The sequence below is a fragment of the Sorex fumeus genome, unplaced genomic scaffold (genome assembly GCF_029834395.1).
Source record: "Sorex fumeus unplaced genomic scaffold, SorFum_2.1 ptg000037l, whole genome shotgun sequence".
In the NCBI taxonomy this organism is placed as follows: domain Eukaryota; kingdom Metazoa; phylum Chordata; class Mammalia; order Eulipotyphla; family Soricidae; genus Sorex; species Sorex fumeus.
Genome location: NW_026606094.1, coordinates 63,572,501 through 63,585,232, shown reverse-complemented (window position 1 = coordinate 63,585,232; position 12,732 = coordinate 63,572,501). Strand labels below are relative to the sequence as shown.

At 41.2% G+C, this 12,732-nt stretch overlaps 1 protein-coding gene across 1 annotated transcript in view; it reads right to left on the bottom strand.

Annotated features, from left to right (window-relative positions):
- DNAH11 (dynein axonemal heavy chain 11) overlaps window positions 1-12,732 on the bottom strand; it is a 331,353-nt gene that overhangs the window by 316,597 nt on the left and 2,024 nt on the right. Inside the window, exons 3-5 of the mRNA XM_056118695.1 lie at window positions 8,247-8,480; window positions 5,880-6,015; window positions 4,033-4,064 (exon numbers count right to left, since the gene is read on the bottom strand). Of these exons, the coding sequence (XP_055974670.1) occupies window positions 4,033-4,064; window positions 5,880-6,015; window positions 8,247-8,480 (402 nt within the window). The remainder of the gene's footprint in view (window positions 1-4,032; window positions 4,065-5,879; window positions 6,016-8,246; window positions 8,481-12,732) is intronic.

Genomic DNA, 12,732 nt, shown 5'->3' with positions numbered 1-12,732 from the left:
TTTTCTTAGAGACCCCTTCTCTATTACAGCTGCCTTCTTCCACTCCCCCCCATCCCCCACCCCCCTCACGCCCCTGCTCATTAGGCAGGTTTTCAACTATGGAGCAATCTTCCTGGCCCACACTTTTCATACCTAGCACTGAGCACACATTTAGCTGCCTGCTGGCTTCGTCCCTGGACATGAAGCTGGGTGTGTATAACAGGCCAGGCAGGCCTGTTCTTTTGTGGTTACCATACTGATGTTGAATAGGTACTTAGCACAGAGCTATTTCTCAATAAACAGCTGATTGAAAAATGAGCAACACACTATGTGGCATTCTCTATCTTGGGGAACTACCGGCATCATTATTGACAAGCAGGAAAGAAGATTCTGGCTCCCTGCTTTTCCCTTTCTGACCCACCAGCAATGAACATGGAGGCTTGGGCCCTGACTATAAACCGGGTGTGAGTTCAGGCTTTGTATGTGGCTTTGGTGGCTTGGATGATTTAGTAAGGCACAGTTTCTTCTGTGTGTTTGCTGGACTAGACAAATTACTAGACGAATTACTGTCTACACACGTTATCTCCCCCCTTTCTTAAAAAAGAGTCAGCTTTTATTTGAATATTTTAGGTCTGTGTCTATTGGTTCCCAGTAAATTCAGCTCCAAATATGTTACATCAGGCAACAAGAAAAGTCAGGGAATTCATCACCATGTTACCTCTTGGATTCTATTTTTTACCTTTCAGGGTCATTTTACATTTTACATGACCAGGTCATTTTACACATGATGATCAGTGTTTCGGCTATACTTAGCAAAACGCCCGGAGGAAAAGCATATCCACTCTATCTTCCTGGAAGCACAAGTCTTTCAGTGCATTGTTAAGCAATGACAAACATTACTCTCACATTTAAAAATAAACAGTACATGAATTGAATGGAATAATATCCCTTTTCAAAAAATAGGCATTTCTACAGTAGTAACACAGAATGACTGCCTAAATGTGAAGTGATACCGCAAGGTATAAATGATGTATAGAGGATGCTGTTTGTACAAAGAACAGAATACAAAAGGATGTATGTGCTAGTACATTCAGTAATGAATAGCTCTGGAACTAAATTATACAGTCTAAGAAAGTCAGAATGGCAGGCGTCACTGAGAAGGAAAAATGGAAAATGAAAGGAAGATACTGAATTTATAAGGAGACTACATTTTTGTATGTCGCCCTTCCAAAACAAAGTCATATTTTTAAATTATAAACTTTATCTTAAAAAAAACAATCAGGTAAAACATATGAAAATCCTTGCGAATAGCTAATCAGGACTCTATACAGCTAAAATTAGAAAACACTACCTATAGTAATAACAAAAGAATAGTTCAATAGACTAGAACAAAGCCAGAGACTAATTATAGGAACTGGGAGTTGGGGGCAAGAAGGACAAAGCCTACTGTAGGTTAACTACTTCAAAAATATATTTCAGGTTCTGGTATCCCAACTCAGGCTAGATATCGAGGCCAGACATCCTACTGAAAACTGGAGGGCAAAGGAAAATAGTATCTTGGATATCTTCCAGCTCAGGTGCAGATTTTCCAAAAGCCCTGGAAGAAATGATTCCCTTCATTTCCATGAGGATACAGCCAGACAGTCGGAGAAAGGGACAGCAGAAAGGCTGGCTGGAGACTGAGAGCTCAGAAGGGAAGTCTCTGCCCAGTCCTGAGAACTGTGGAATCTCAGATAATTCACTTCATCTCATTTGATCATGGGGTACACATATGCTCAGGGTTACAGTGAGACTCAAACAGCAGCATGTACAGGTCTGCCAGTTCCGGTTAGGGAACTATTCCGTGATTCTAACTGAAGCTACCTCAGCCAAGGATTTTCTCTCATGCTTCGTTCCCCACCATCTGGGAAAATGCATAGAACCAAGTAAGACAGCAATCACTGCCATTACTATTGCATCTACAGTCACTGGGCTAGCAGTTAAACATAAATAAGAAAGCAAGTAGCACCCCATAATTGTCTACTCTTAAATAGTTCCTAGCACTGTCCTCTCATTGTTCATCGATTTGCTCGAGCGGGCCCAGTAACATCTCCATCGTGAGACTTTGTTGTTACTGTGTTTGGCACATCGAATACATCACGGGTAGCTTGCCAGGCTTTGCCATGCGGACCAGATACTCTCGGTAGCTTGCCGGGCTCTCCAAGAGGGGCGGAAGAATAGAACTCGGGTCAACCATGTTGGCTGCGTGTAAGGCAAATGCCCTACCGCTGCGCTATCGCTCTTAAATAGTACCATAGTTAAAGAAAATACTGAAAGAAACTTTTCCTTTTAGTATTAATAACTGAGACTCCCCAGGGGCTGGAAAGAGTATAACAAAAATTGAGCTTGCCTTCCACCCTACTGACCTAGGTTCAATCCCTGGAACCCCATATGGTCTCCCAAGGCCTGCCAAGAGTGATCCCCGAGCAGAGTGCCACGGGTTAACAATAAGCAGAGTGAGATGTTGCCCCCCAAACTAAAACAAATAAATAAATAACAATAATTAAGACCCCATAATTATCTATAACATATTTATCTATACTTGAGATAACCTCCATGTGCTATAAATGAACATCTTCAAAGACCTCTTACTATATCAATAAAAGCCTAATGCCTGGCAAATAGACTTGAGACTGATGGAACATAAATCATCCTTTCCATAAGCAGATTACTAGCAACTTGATTTACTGCAACATGTTTAAACCAATCAGAGAGAACTGAGCTCAGATAGGAAGGAGGCAGCAGGAGAGAAAGGGCAAAGGGCATGTGCTGTGTGAATACTCCTGCTTGATTTTACTGGGGTGAGTTTTTTGTTAAAATATAGTCATAAAAACTACCTACTGATGCTTTTTGTTTTGGACCACACCTTATAGGGACTCAGGGGACAATATGGGGTGCTGGGGATCAAACCCAGGTTGACTGCATGCAAGTCAAACTCTCTGCCTGCTGAACTATCACTGCCCTACCACTGATTTTATTATAAAATCTGAGCAAAAAGAATTCAGCTGAAAAATCACCAAAACAAATGGATTACTACATAAAATTACGTAATCAACCCAATGTTATGAGGAAATACTGATAGCAATAACACATTTTGGAAAATAAATGTCTTTTTTAATGCAAAAACATCAATTAAGTTTACAGTTAATTCATGTTTTGACTTCAATAAAGGAGTAAAGCCAAATAGCATCAAGATACTAATTCTGAGGCAAGAGAAGCAAGTGGGAGGATGAAGGGGAAGGTAAAAGGCACTTTGCTGATGTGGTTAACTTATGCCTGAAGATCAAAATAAATACACCTTACTCATTATATTTGCAAACCTACATGGGATTCCAAAATACATACAACATGCATATAAATATGTCAAGAACAACAAGCATTTTCCATTTCTACATGTTTGTGACCATGCAGACACAGGGACACAAATCACAAAGAACAAAAACAACCAGTGTTGAGGCTGGAGCGATAGCACAGCATTTGCCTTGCACGTGGCCAACCTGGGTTCGATTCCCAGCATCCCATATGGTCCCTGAGTATTGCCAGGAGTGATTCCTGAGTGCAAGAGCCAGGAGTAACCCCTGTGCAACGCCGGGTGTGACCCAAAAAGCAAAAACAAAACAAAACAAAACAACAAGTGTTGTCATAAAAGTAGGGAGAAAGTACCCTCATTTAATGAGACTGAGAATATAAACTGGTCCAACCTTTGAAGCAAACAACATGGACATTCCTGAAAAGTCTAAAAATGCAGCATCCAAATGATCCAGAAATTCCACTTCTGGGCATATACCCCAGTGGTTTCAAAACACTGTTCTGAAAAGATATTTGTACTCCTGTGCTCATTGCAGCCCTATTCACAATATCCCAGATCTGGAAACCACCCAAGGGTCCAAAGAACAGATGATTAGATAAAGAAACCATGACACATATCTATATAATGGTTGATCACAAGAAAAGGTGAAAATCATGCAATTTGCTGCTATGTGGATGTCACTACATGGATGAGTATAGTCAGACAGAAGAAGAGAGACAGAGACAGAATGATACGCCTCATATGTGGGATATAAAGAAACACAGCAGGGGAATAACTAAAGGCCAAAGACAACAGAATCTGAGAAGTGTTCTAGAGAACTGAGTTCCACCATGGGGTTGGGCTGGAGGGGGAGATGGGAAGGAGGATCCAGCCGCCTAATGGATAAGGCATCAGCCTCCGGAGATGGGACAGGGGACTAAGACAAGGGTGAAGCAGACACTCTGGTGGAGGGTGAGGCGCTCCAAGGCTGTGTGCATGAATGCCTATCAGGAACAGTGCTGTAAAGAATGGTGCCTAAAATGAAAAAAAAAATCAATAAAATAAAAAACAAAACCACTGGCACTGCCAAGACAGTGGCATGAATAAAACCTGCCATCTCCGATCTTGATGTCCTAAAAATCTTCCAGGTTTGAAATCAAGATTCTCCTGCTACTCAGGCACACTGTGTTCCACGGGCCTTACTCTCTCTGTTTGGGTGCTGAGAAACATTGAAGCAAAGCTCCGCCCTCATAGAACATCTGACAAGAGCCAGAGGTCTAACATGTCTTGGGGAGGCACCATCCGACCCTAGTTTCCTGCTTTTCTACATTTTGCGAAGTCACATAGTGGTCTTTCACCATTAATTCCAATCCCATAAACTGACTATAGTTCATAGGGACTAAACTGATTAATCCATTGTGTCCTTACAAAGCTAATACATGGCAACATACATTTAAGTGAATCAATTACTGGGGCTGGAGAGATAGCACAGCGGGTAGGCCGCTTGTTTGCCTTGCACGTGGCTGACCCGGGTTCGATTCCCAGCATCCCATATGATCCTCCAAGCACCGCCAGGAGTAATTCCTGAGTGCATGAGCAAGGAGTAATCCCTGAGCATCGCCCGGTGTGATCCCTGCAAAAAATAATAAATATAATAAAGGCCCTCCCGTTGATCGTCGATTTGCCCGAGTGGGCCCAGTAACGTCTCCATTGGAGACTTTGTTGTTACTGTGTCTGGCATAACGAATACTCTCGGTAGCTTGCCGGGCTCTCTGAGAGGAGCGGAGGAATCGAACTTGGGTCGGCCATGTTGGCCGCTTGTTTTTGCCTCCAAAAAAAAAGCAAAAAAAAAAAAGTGAATAAATTACTTGGCAAAATAGACACACAATACTGAATAAATTCACATTTCATGTGAAACAATGAGAATGAGAATGAAATCCTCTTCCTCTTTTTTTTCTTTGTACCCAGATTTCACTGTTCTTGACAAATCACTAAAATGAAGCTATTTTTATCCTGGATCTGCAGGTAACTTTCCGGCTACTTACATGCTGGGAGTGACAGAAAACAGAGGCAGCTCAAATCTGAAAGCTTCCTCCTCTTTCCTGAGGTTGAAAATATGAAACTATAAATAGCACTAATGAATGAGAAAAACATGAGGCCACGTGCATGTTAATAAGACATGAAACGAATAGGGTAAAACGAAATATTCAAGTGCATCCCTTACTATCTAATGATTCCGGAAAAAGGTTCAAACATACAAGTTCCATGAATACCTAATTATCAGATAAAAATGAATTAGTGTAGAATGATCCTTGTCAATATACATAAACAAGAAACAAATCCAGACTTAAGTCTGCTAGTTTATTAGATTCTGCTCCCTGGTTTACCATTTAGCAGATAAGAGAATTCAGGCAAGTCACTGAAATTCTCTCTTCCCAGAGGTTGAACTACATGAATATCATTGCGACCCAGTGCCCTTTCCTGCTTTAAAACAGCAGGAGTCTATAAAAAGAAAATGCAAAGGTATAATATAATATTACCATGTTACAGTAGTCTGATGGGTCATACGTGCTCTGCTTGAAAACCTTGCAGAGTTCTGTAAACTCTTCACTTATCTCTCGGATTTGTTCATTTAATATTGCTCCCTTGGAACCTCCAAATTCCAGTCTGTCCAGCTTTTCAAATTCCAATATGATGACAAATATATCCTTCATAAACACACAGAACAATGAAATCCTTTTATAGCTTAAGTAGTAAGAGCATCTTCAAATTTCAAAGAAAAAAAGAAAAACATTTTCAAACATTCAAACTTGGGGAGTCAATAGTCCTTGAAAAACAGAAAGCATTACTTATTCAACTGTACAAAGAAACTACTAATTTTAAGAACCAGAATTCCATTTCCACACTTGCTGAACATTACTTAACAATGCAGTCAACTCCAAATTTACCATATCTAGACATGACTCCCTAACTTTATATCCTTCTCCCCATAAGTCAGGTGCCCAGGTAATACCCAACACTCACTTTCAGCTGCCCATACTTCAGTGAATCAGCTTCCTAACTGAAAGAAAGGATATAAGACTCCAAGGAACAGGTGACACAGCTGCTCATTGTTGGTATTCAGATGTTAGGAGGAATTTAGACTGTTTAAAGAATCATGAGAATTTTCAAAACATGAAGCTCTACTCCTGAATGCAATTCAAGGGGTTGGAGCAGGGAAAGTGCTTGCCTGCACATGGTAACCTGAGTTTGATCCCTGAGCATTCCACATGGTTCCCTGAGCCTGCCAGGAGTGATCCAGAATACAGAGGCAGAAGTGAGCCCTGAGCACCACATGGTATGGGGGACAAAAAGAAAAACTGAATGCAATCCAAGAAAACTGATATCTACAACAACAAAAAATTTCACAGAAAAGGCTTATGCTTCCCCCCCCAAAAAAGTCATGTCAGTAGTTAAAACTTTAAAAAAATGAAACAAAGTCATCACAGCCAGCTGCATACAAATACATATATGAGCATACATGCATATATTCAATGTTTGACTTTTAGTGAACATGAATTTTCATGTTCTTTTTATTTATTTTTATAAATTTTTAAATATTTGACTATGTTAAATAACTGCATGGTATCTTAAATGAGCAAATAAGTTTTCAAGTTTGGAATTCCTGGGGCTGGAGTGATAGCACAGCGGGTAGGGCGTCTGCCTTGCATGCGGCCAACCCGGGTTTGATTCCCAGCATCCCATATGGTCCCCTGAGCACCGCCAGGAGTAATTCCTGACTGCAGAGCCAGGAGTAACCCCTGTACATCGCCAGGTGTGACCCACAAAAAAGAAAAAAAAACAAGTTTGGAATTCCTCAGTTAAACATTCAAGTATAAAACATCAGGCGATTTATTTATAACTTTGTTTGCACCTACCTTCCAGAAACTTAGTCAAGGTTACTTATACAAAGATTTCCTATACTCTGAACAATTAAAGTACAATTAAATGAAGAAAGGAATAAAAAACAAGCCAAATAAGAGCTTTTATTTTTATTTATTTATTTATTTAGCTTTTGGGGTCACACCCGGCGATGCACAGGGGTTACTCCTGGCTCTGCACTAAGGAGTCACCCCTGGCGGTGCTCAGGGGACCATATGGGATGCTGGGAATCGAACCCAGGTCGGCTGAGCGCAAGGCAAACGCCCCACCCGCTGTGCTATTGCTCCAGCCCCAAATGAAAGCATTTAAAGATACTTCACAGAGGGCCTGAGTGATAGTAGAGATAGGGAGTCTGCCTTGCACATGGTGGATCTGGGTTTGATCCCCAGCATCGTATATGGTCCCCCAAGCACTGCCATGAATAATTCCTGAGTGCAGAGCCAGAAGTAACCCTGAGCATTGCCAAGTGTGACCCAAAATGACAAAATTCAGAGGACTAGGGAAACGGTTCAATGGGCTGAGCACAGAATTGCATTCAGGAGCCCTGAGCTCAAATCCTGAGCACAAGCACTGGTGAGTACCTGAGCTTCACTAGGAACAACCCCCAGCACTGAGATGGAGTGGCCCCAGAGGACTAGTGGGTATGGCCCCCAAACAACAACAAACTATCTCCATAGCCCTGGCCACATGGACTTCTCATGAGAATCTGCTAGGAAACTTCCCAGGGCATAGAGAAGCTACAAGGGTCAAGGCAGCTGTGTGGCATGTGTGTGTGATGAGACTATGACCTCCATGCACACAGCCAGGCACCGGGGGGTGGGGGGGGTGGTCTGGACCTCTTCCCATCATATACCTCCGAAAATAAACGAAAAGAGGCTTTCCAGCTGCACTCAGGTATCAAAAACTGTTTCAGGAGTTAAATGAAAGTAACAAGACTTTTTTAACCTACCTATGATATGAATATTTAACCTACCTATAAAATGAGTTACAAACCAAAAAATAAATAAGGAAAGAATACCTCTATTTTCATGAAACGGTCAAGCAATTTGTCAAATGTAGAAAACACCAGATGTGACTGGAAATCCCACGGTTTCAGCTCCTCCTTTCCCACAAAACGGCCTCCCAATCCTTTTCTATAGTTGAAAAAAGAGTTTTTGAAAGTATTGAAGATGTTAATGGCCACTTGAACCTTTTCTAGGGAGTCTTCAATTTCTCCTTTCAAAAGGTCTTCAGGACAAAGGTATGCTACTGCCTGGTAGAGTTAATGAGAGGAAAAAATGATCAAAATATGTTCAATAATTTTTATGGAAAATGACTCACTCAGGAAACCCTTTTGTGCCTCCCAAAGAATCATTTTAAAATGATAATATCTAGAAAAGGGTAAGCAATCCTAAACTAGTTCCAGAAATTTAGGTACTTCATTTCAAGAACATCCTTAAATACAGTAAAACAATCTACTAAGAAGCTATAATTTCTGGACTCATTCATTTTTACAATAACTGGATTTTTGCTAAGCTTCACAGATCACAGTTTGTATAAATATTCTTGAACAATTATTTTTTTCCTGTTAAAGAAACACAGATAGGGGTTGGAGTGACAGCACAGTGGGTAGGGCATTTGCCTTGCACACGGCCGATCCAGGTTTGATTCCCAGCATCCCATATGATCCCCTGAGCACTGCCAGGGTAATTCCTGAGTGCAGAGCCAGGAGTAACTATGTGCATCGCTGGGTATGACCCAAAAAGCAAAAAAAAAAAAAAAAAAAAAAAAGAAAGAAAGAAGCAAAGAAAGAAAGAAAAAAGCAAAGAAAGAAAGAAACAAAGAAAGACACAGACACACAGATAGAAGGAAATCTATTAGTCTATCAATCACCCATAGCACAGCGGTAGGGCGTTCGCCTTACAAGCGGCCAACATGGCCGACCTGAGTTCAATACCTCCGCCCCTCTCGGAGAGCCCGGCAAGCTACCAAGAGTATTTGATATGCCAAACACAGTAACAACAAAGTCTCCAATGGAGACGTTACTGGACCCGCTTGAGCAAATCGACGATCAACGGGAGGGCCTTTATCTTTACCTTTTATCAATCACCCACGAGGACATCAACATGGGGAGAAACTGCTTCCAAAGTGAAAAAGGGGTTGGTGACTATGACTGGAATGCCAAGAAGACAAATGAATAAAACAGGACCAAGAGATAGTCCAGCAGAGAAGGTACTTGCCAACCCAGGTTTAATTTTCAGCACCAAATACAACCCCCTACACTGTCAGGAGTGCTCCCTGCGTGCAGAGCCAGGAGTAAGCTCTGAGCACCACCACATGTTGCCTCTTCCCCACAAAAACACAAACCAGAAAGAATAAAGCAATCAAGAACAGTAGCAGATGGTGGAGACCTTGATAACACAGGATCCATCTAAAAGGTCACCGTAAGCCATAACAGATGAAATTATTTACAATTGGCATTAATATACTCCATGTTACATTTGAATTAAAAAGCCTGCTATTTAAAAATATGGGTTATTACCTCATGTATATTACTCTAACCACTCACAAGTTTGATCAAGTTGGGAAAGGCATTTCTCTTCTCTTGATTTCAGGGTTGTGCTTGTATTTTTTTTTTTCCATGACTGAGGATACATTTTATTGTATTTCTATTTTATTTTTTGATTTTCAGGCCACACTCTGCAGTATTTCTGTGTGTGTGTGTGTGTGTGTGTGTGTGTGTGTGTGTGACTGGTGTGTTCCTGGATCTTTCAGGCCACAATGGGCAGTATTTCAGTGTGTGTGTGTGTGTGTGTGTGTGTGTGTGTCTGGTATGATCCTGGATTCCCTGCATGCAAAGCATGTATTCCAGCTTTTTGAGCTATCTCCCCAGACTCCCCAGACTTCTTTGTTTTTAAACAAAAAAACATACCTATCAAAGATTTTTTCAATCGTCCTGATAAAATCTGTTTTATTAATGTATATTTCTTCATGTCCAGAAACTCCTACTGAATAGAATTTGGGTAGATTCTTCCCAAATCCACATGATTTGCAGCTCTAACATCAGGTTTTCATATATACCAAAATGAGCAAAATAATTAAGGCACAGGTACACTTTCTATTACTAAAGGATATCAAACACAGCCATGAGGTACTGATGGTATATAAGCGGAGTCTACCATGAAAAGTATTCCAAGTCTTCAGATTGTTTGCATTTTATTTCATATTTATTTTTATTTGGGGCCATATTAGCTTACTCAGGGCTTACTCCTGGTTCTGAGCTCAGGGATCACTCCTGGTTCTGGGCTTGGGGGACCATATGGGGTGCAGGAGATCTAACTAGGTTGGCAGCATGTGAGGTAAACGCCTTACCTGCTGTACAATAGCTCTGGTCCCTTGTTTGTATTTTAAAATGGCTCTACTAAGAGTATCTGTGACAGTGTTACTATGAGGATTGCATTCGTGGGTTTTGTAAAAGGCTTAGAAAAAATTCTGGCAAATATTGTACTATCTTTTTAAAAACTATTGAAGTGTTTGTTACATATAAAAAACAAATAAAATTAGCCAACAACCAGTAGGGAGGAATGTAGCTCTTTAGAAAACCCAGATAAGAAAGTTGGGCTAACTGCTGATTTTTAATTCCTGACATGGTGGAGCAGATTTACTACAGAGAAACTTGGAGAGCTGGGGATGTGGTTCAAGTGGTTGAGCATATGCCTTGTGTGGGGCGTGGAGGATGGGGGTGGGCCTTGGAAAGCCCCCAAGCACTATCAGGTGTGGTCCTGGTGGCCCCAACACATAACAAAAAATAAGTCCACTTGGAGAGTCAAGGAAATCATGTCAAAAGAACCTTTAGACTGCAGCCAGGAATAGTAGCTATGGAACTTAAGATGCTACATTATTTCTTAGGGAACTTGACCAATTCTAGCTACTGACATGTAGAAGGAGCAGAAATAATAGGTTTATGGTCTTGGTGATAGTCGGGATTTCTAAGGCCTGCCCCGAACAATGGATGTCCACCTCGGGGATTTATACACTGCACAGCAGCTATGATTAATCCCAAATGAGATGAAAATCCCCGAATGGGGTTGGAAAAAATGATTATGGACACTGAAGGCTGTAGGAATCACGGTCTTTTAGTAAAGATCAAGCCAGTGGTGCCCAGTACACCTCATGGAATTCGACTGAGTTTGCAGATCAAAGAATACTGAAGAAAGAAGCCTGCAGTGATGATGAAATATAATATTGGCCGGTGATGCCCTGTCATCAGCTACTAGTAGCCTGTGAGTGAATAGTTTGCATTTTCAACCTCTATTAAATGTGTAGTATAGGAGCTGGAGCAATAGCACAGCAGGTAGGGCGTTTGCCTTACATATGGCCAACCTGGGTTCAATTCCCAGCATCCCATATGGTCCCCCAATTCCTGACATGGTAGAGCAGATTTACTACAAATCTGGAGTAATTTTCCAAGAGTAATTCCTGAGTGTATGAGCCAGGAGTAACCCCTGTGCATCACTTGGGTGGGACCCAAAAAGCCAAAAAAAAAATGTGTATTATATGCACACATTGGGCATCTGATATAGGATATCCTCTGATTCTGACAATAATCCATGGACTAAGCTGCATCTGCATTTGCAGAAGACACTCAAAGAAGGAACTGGACATCCTTAAGAGGTTCAATTAGTCTTGAATCCAGGGTGATGTGTGTTCTGACCGTAGCACATCACTTTACCTAGACATAAGGAGGGAAGGGAAGGAAGCGAGAGGATCTCATAGTCCAGAAATCACAAAACAAGAACTTTTCAGATTTCCCACTAAATTCTCAGGGAAACTGAGCAAATAATGTCATCTATCAAACATCAGTTAATTCATATGAAAACACATCAGGAATTAGATTTGACCACTATTCCCCCAACCAGTTTCTTCTACAATACTGTTCTCTTTGTTGCTTATAACAGAAAGGGTTTTTTTGTGTGTGGGTGGTGGGGGTAGCAGGGAATCTAAGGCATCAGGAGCTCCAGATAGGTATTAGCATGGCCGACCCCAGTTCGATTCCTCCGCCCCTCTCGGAGAGCCCGGAAAGCTACCGAGAGTATTCGATATGCCAGACACAGTAACAACAAAGTCTCCAATGGAGACGTTACTGGGCCCGCTCGAGCAAATCGACGATCAACGGGAGGGCCTTTACCTTTACCTTACTTTACTTTCTAAAATTCTTCCACCAGTATTCCGGTGGAAACCACAGGGAAAGCTACAAAAAAAAAAAAACCCACAAAATACTAGCTCTATTGGACTTTACCAGAAGGTAGGACATTAAACAGACAAAATCCAATAACCACTTGTACTTTGAATATACCTGATTTATTTCCAGAACTCTTTTGCCATCAGAATAAAAAGTCATCTACCTTTCTTACCATAAAAGTCATTCCTGATTAAAAAAAGAAAAGCGGAAATGGTGCTCTGACTATATACTGGATTTATTCTTTACTGGTCTAATAAAATCCTACCACAAGGTAATGGTTTGT